The following is a 6,497-nucleotide window of genomic DNA, read 5'->3' as shown; positions in this document are numbered from 1 at the left end:
GGGAACTGTCCTGTTGTGTACCACGAGTGAAGTCGGACACAGATTGGGAACTGTCCTATTGTGTACCACGAGTAAGTCAGACACAGATTGGGAACTGTCCTGTTGTGTACCACAGGTGAAGTCAGACACAGATTGGGAACTGTCCTGTTGTGTACCACGAGTGAAGTCGGACACAAATTGGGAACTGTCCTATTGTGTACCACGAGTAAGTCAGACACAGATTGGGAACTGTCCTGTTGTGTACCACAGGTGAAGTCAGATACAAAGCTCTTCGAACACTTCCAGCTTTAACTCAACACTTTTCTTCTTGTGAGATCACATAAAGCACTTCCAGGAAGTGCGGGGTTAAAGAACATGAAAGGAGTAGACCGATATGGAAAGCAACGAGTGCAATATTTTTTATGATAAAAAAAGATATTTATGTGCTTAGACGTCGAGAAACAACAAGAACTTCAAAACATATTTTTAGAATCAGATATTAGTATCTGTGGGAAAAGAATTTCTAGTAAATTGTTGAATTCCCTTCCGAATTTCCTGTGTTATCATTCATATATTATCAAATTTGTTGGTTTACTTTGATTTTTGTTTTGAATTTCACGCAAGGCTACACGAGGGCTGTCTGCACTAGCCGTCCTTAATTTAGTTGTGATAGTTTTTTACCAGCAAACAGTGAGATTGGCCCTCACATTATAACGCCTCCAAGACTGAAAGGGTAAGTATATTCGGTGACGGGGATTCTAGCCAGTGACACTCAGATTGTGAGTCAAGCGCCCTAACTACCAGGCCTGGCCAACTTTTATTAGTTACGCAAAGCGCTGGAACTAATGTTATTTTCGTTTAATTTTTCTAGTTTCGAAGCCGAACTAAACTGATATGGTTGGAATCATGATTACTTTGAGATATTTAGCCCTTTGTATTCAATAATGCTTGGGAGTGGAAGATAACAGGCTGTTTTTTTTAACTGTAGAGATTTTTAAAAAAGTGAATTGTTAGAATACAATGATATATATAAAATCCCAATAAAACATTCATATTTTTCAAAATCTCAATAAAAAGCACTATACTTTGCACCAAATGTTGCATATAAAAACCAACAGTTCATTGGATTACAATGTTAGGGCCCCCCAGTGGCACAGCGGTATGTCTGCGGACTTGCAACGCTAGAAACCGGGTTTCGATACCCGTGGTAGGCAGAGCACAGATAACCCATTGTGTAGCTTTGTGCATAACTACAAACAAACAAACTACAACAATGTTAGAAGGAGATTGGTTAACGTGATTATAATCCTTATCGTATGATTCACATTTGATTACAAACTTCGAACACCAAAGAGAGGAATGAGTTCAGTAAACAGTTATCAAACAGTAAACCTAGTTTTTAGAGCCGAAAACTAATAAAGAAATATAATTAAAAGACAAAAACAATCTACAGAACATTAAGAACTATAATCAATAATTGTGTAATATCTAATATGAAAGATAGGTCTTATACTTGCACGGCGGGGGGGGGGGGTATTCCATAATCGATGTAACGTTCTGAGTTTTATCGTCTGCTCTGAACCTTATCGTCTGTTTGACGACACAATGTCACAATTATGTAGCGAATGTACGGGGAGACGCCTCTAATATATTATGAACGATTAATAGTTGTAAGTTTTAAACTCTATATTGGAAAAATCAGCACAGTAAATCACAACGATAAAACAATTTCAAAATTCATTAATCCACGATAATTTTGACAGTGGGAGTTTTCAATATTTAAAAGAAGCTTATGGTGCTATAATTATGCTCTTAAGCCGTTTATGCCTTTTAGATAGTATGGTAGCTTTTACTTGCATCTGAAAGCTCGTGATGCATACGTTGGCAAAGCGGTAACAGCCCCTTAGAAGTAAATTACAATAAAACACAAGCCTTCTAAGCCTATTCAGGAATAACAATAACAATGAAACGTTTCAGCACTACATTCTTATGCGGAATAATACGAAATCCCAAACATTAAATATGAACAAAACTATATTGTAAGTCAATGGCATGAGGGCGGCTGAATCACGCCCGCCTCCGAAATGGGGGTAAAAATAACTCAGTAATTTCTTAATCTAAGAAGGTTTTATTTAAAGCGCTGAATTGAAAAAAAAAGAAATATTCAAAGTAATATCTTTAAATAATCCCCCTCCCCCTAGTGGATCAGCGGCAAGTCTGAAGGCTTATAACGTTAAACACCGGTCTTCGATACCCGTGGTGGGCACATTGTGTAGATTTGCACTTAATAATAATAATAATAATAAATGCGAAATAAGTGATAAATAAAAACCATAGAATTTAAACTGTAAACGAAGCACTTTTCGACGCACTAAAAAGACTAAAGTAATTCGTCCGAGTAACTTCCTATCAACAAAGGATTTGGTATCACAATATGTTAATAATATATTAAATGGGAAACATTGTATGCATTTATTCGTTTTCAAACGAGTCATGTAATACCCGAGTATTTTAGTGACTCTCTTCAGTTCTGATCCGAAAATCTCGTTTTTACAGATTTTTTTTAAAAAGTCAATCTACATTCATGAATTTTTAGGCCTAATGCCAATATTGATTTATACGTGTACATTTTTATTGCACGATATCATGCTTATTCAACGATTTGCAATAAACAAAGCGTGTATGCTCAAGTCGTAAACTTATTTTGTTTTTTAGGACACAGTGACGACAAAGGAAAAAAAACCAACAACTGAGCTTAATGACAGTGAAATTTGTCTCACAAACATACACAAAATAATTGGTTCTACCTTTGATTTCAAGTATTCATGTATTTCATGAAATATGATTCATAAAAATATAGATTAAGGTTGTCCAATTTTGTGTTAATGGTGGATCATATAATAATTTTGTCTCATCGTGTAGACACTAATTATCCCATCATGGGTTTCATACAAGTTTCTTAAATGCTTGAGGAACAGGTAACAAATAATGAGTAATTAAGCCTCAAAATTATATTGATAGCTGTATATATTTTCTGCCTTCTCATCTGTGGCTTAGCGGTAAGTCTGACGATTATAACGCTAAAAATGAAGTTTCGATACCTGCGTTGGGCAGATCACAGATAGCCTAGTGTGTAGCTTTGTGCTTAACAACAAACAAACAAAAATACAGAGTGATGTATTTCAAACATTTAGGGAAAAGCCAAGTATCCACACAGATTTCTTTAAAGCCTTTTTATCACGAATTGAATAACGTCACTATGAATACTAAGATGATGGAACTAGGGAAATACAAATAAAACCAAACCAAAATATATATCTTGCTAGAAAATGAAATGTACGCATCATTGTGTACGACTAGCATTCGTATTGTTATCTATATTAGTTTACTATTTGTTTGCAACAGTATTTAATATATATATATACAGATTTTAATGTCACTTTATCCAGTTTCTTTTTACTAGCACACCCTAAATCAATCAGCAAAGCTTTCATTCGCGTAGTGAAGGCTACGATTACGAAAGGGAACCCTTCAACCCAAAATTTAATTGCGTTAAAGCTAGGCATATCTCATGGTATCATTAATTATATAATATACAAGGATTTTAATAGGAAAAACTTCACAAACCAACAATTCAAATATTCCATCTTAACATAGACAAAAAAACAACAAAAAAACTAAAAAGAAACTAGAATCAAATCAATCTCCTTCGATCACATAACAGGTAAATCCATAGATTCAGCTAATTACACGCGGTCTTGGAAGCCGATGTCTATGTACAGTGGAGGATCTGTGGATCGTTTATCAGTATGCTTGAGCTAAGTATGTTTGGCCTCGCCATTATTCGCAAAAGCTTGTTACGAGGAAATTGCGGTGTTGGACAGTTTTGCGCAACCATGGTCATCGGACCGATCACGATCACCGATGGTTGAAACAGTTTTCACAAAATGCGATTAATTATATTATTCATTACAAAACATTAATCCCGGATTTGACAAGGACATCTGGCTACTTACCTTTACAAAACACCGATTCAGAATATAAGTATTGTTCCTCAGGTATGTATCTCTCCGATGGATCAGCAGTAAGTTTACTGACTTACAACACTAAAACCCAGGACTAGATTCTCAGCGGTGGACAGAGCGCAGACAGTCCAATGTGTAGCCTTGCAATAAAACAAATATACAAATCAGGTGTGTCGACCTTGCCTATTGTTTGTGTGTGTGCGCGCACGCACGTGCTGACATAAAGGGGGGCTTTATAAATGTAATGATTAAAGTGTTTCTGATGGAATTTCTCCCACGTTGCAACCTTGACTATGTTACAGATTCCTGGATAAAGCAGAACCAGGTTCCACTTTCCTTATTCTTGCTATTGCTGTGCGGATCGTTGAAGGCTTAGGTGGAGGAGCCTACTACACAGCTAGTCCCGCCATTGTAGTTTCGGAATTCTCTGGAAGAACAACAACTGCATTTGTAAGTAGTTCAAACACCATAGTAACCAGTAAGCCTACTTACTACCTTCTATTTTAAATATAGAATTCTAACGTAAATTTTGTAATGTAAGGCATTGATTGCTGAATTTTAAATACTTCCAAAACCTAGTGTTTTGACAACATTTTGACATACACACATGCAATGTATGTATATTTCATTCTGAAACAAACAATAATTAAATTGGTTTTAACTTATTTTCATAATATTTTCTTTAGTACAAACCGTTTACTACCAACTGTACAATAACTTGACCCACCTTATTGTTATTATCATTTCGTCTATGACTCAGCGGTAAGTCTGTGAGCTTATAACGCTAAAAGTTGGGTTCCGATACCATCAGTGAACAAAGTCAAGCTAGTCCTTTGTATAGCTTTGTGTTGAACAGCAAAACCAAATTAAAAAGGTTCTTAATTTAAGGTCGAATCAATGATTACTTGAGGTTGGAAACAACAAGAACTGCAAAGTCTACACTTTGACACAGTGTGTGGAAATTGAAGATATTTTTCATATATAAAAACACGTGTTGATAGTGCTTTTTTTCTGTCACTTTTTCATTAATTCCTTGAATTATTTAATTAATATGCTAAAAAAGTTCTTCAAAACGTTTATTTCCTGTTGGAAAACTTTAATGGCCAGAACCTCTTTGAACCTCAATGTTTTTCATCTGTTTCCTTGAATAGAACGTCAAAGTGTTCGAATTTAATATTACAGCCACACTCCATAGCATGTTGTAAAACACGTGAGTTGTTATTGAGAGCAGAAGTACGATGTCCTACAATCCTTTTCTAGAGACATCTGGTGGTAGACCCAATGAAGCCTTTCAAGCAGAAGGGGCATTATTATATTTATAAACGAATGTCTGCATTATAATAATTTTGTCCTTGAAAGGGAAGAAGCTTCTCAGTTTAAAGTAGTTTCTACAAACCCATCTAGGCCCGGCATGGCCAGGTGGTTAGGGCGCTCGACTCGCAATCTGAGGGTCGCGGGTTCGAATCCCCGTCCCACCAAACATGCTCGCCCTTTCAGCCGTGGGGGCGTTATAATGTGACGGTCAATCCCACTATTCGTTGGTAAAAGAGTAGCCCAAGACTAGTTGCCTTCCCTCTAGTCTTACACTGCTAAATTAGGGACGGCTAGCGCAGATAGCCCTCGTGTAGCTTTGCGCGAAATTCAAAAAACAAACAAAAACAAACAAACCCATCTAAGGCCTTAATAAATAATATCAAATTTAAAAGTTTAATAAATTAAATTCGAACAAGTTGACATCCTATTTATAGCATCAGGTTAAATAATATTGAGGTTCTGGCCATTAAAATTTTCCAACCGAAAAAAAAAAAGTCACGGAGAACTCTATCAACATGTTGATTTGATATCTTTAGCAAATAAAACAAAATCACGACAGTGATTTACAACACTAATTTCTTTGCGATAGATGGAAGTGTGTCTATAATCCTTTAATCCGTTATGTCTAAACCCAAAACACCATCCGAGCAAATATTTTAATTTTGGATCTCATACGGTTTACATTTCTTTGACTGAGCGTTGCGTAATGGTTAACGTGTAAGGCTGCTGATCGAAGGTCCAAGATTACAGATGCGATAAGTTCCAGAACATGCCTCGCATTTCCAGCTTTAGGAAAGATATAGCTGACACAGTCAGTCATGCTATTTTAGTAAGTGTAAGGCGATGGGTACTTCCAATTGGTTGCCCTCCTAACTAAGGGATGGCTATGTCAGAACCTTAGGGGTGTGTCGTATTCTTAGGCTCACTGGTTACCACCTCAATTAATTAGAGACTCAACCAGGAAAAGATTTACTTTGACTCACGTGATTTACAGAAATGTGTTAAATTTAGTCAAATAAATCTTTTTTTACAAAACGATATGTCAAAGATATAGGAGTGGAAAATATACTAGCCAGGGCTTCTAATATTCTGAAAAAGAAAAATTAAGTTAATCATGTAGGCTGAGAGAATATGACATATATCAATGTCTACAAGCATATATATATATATATATATATG

The 6,497-nt window shown here is 35.9% G+C and overlaps 1 protein-coding gene across 1 annotated transcript in view; it reads left to right on the top strand.

The window, feature by feature from the left end:
* The window catches only part of LOC106470571 (MFS-type transporter SLC18B1-like), a gene marked incomplete at its 3' end in the record, with an annotated part of 51,037 nt that overhangs the window by 28,434 nt on the left and 16,106 nt on the right, over nucleotides 1-6,497 (top strand). The window contains exon 5 of the mRNA XM_022399176.1: nucleotides 4,307-4,454. Within this exon, the coding sequence (XP_022254884.1) occupies nucleotides 4,307-4,454 (148 nt within the window). The remainder of the gene's footprint in view (nucleotides 1-4,306; nucleotides 4,455-6,497) is intronic.

This window comes from Limulus polyphemus, unplaced genomic scaffold (assembly GCF_000517525.1).
Source record: "Limulus polyphemus unplaced genomic scaffold, Limulus_polyphemus-2.1.2 Scaffold4090, whole genome shotgun sequence".
In the NCBI taxonomy this organism is placed as follows: Eukaryota; Metazoa; Arthropoda; class Merostomata; order Xiphosura; family Limulidae; genus Limulus; species Limulus polyphemus.
Note: the sequence above shows the minus strand (reverse complement) of the source record. Positions and strands in the feature narration are given on the sequence as shown.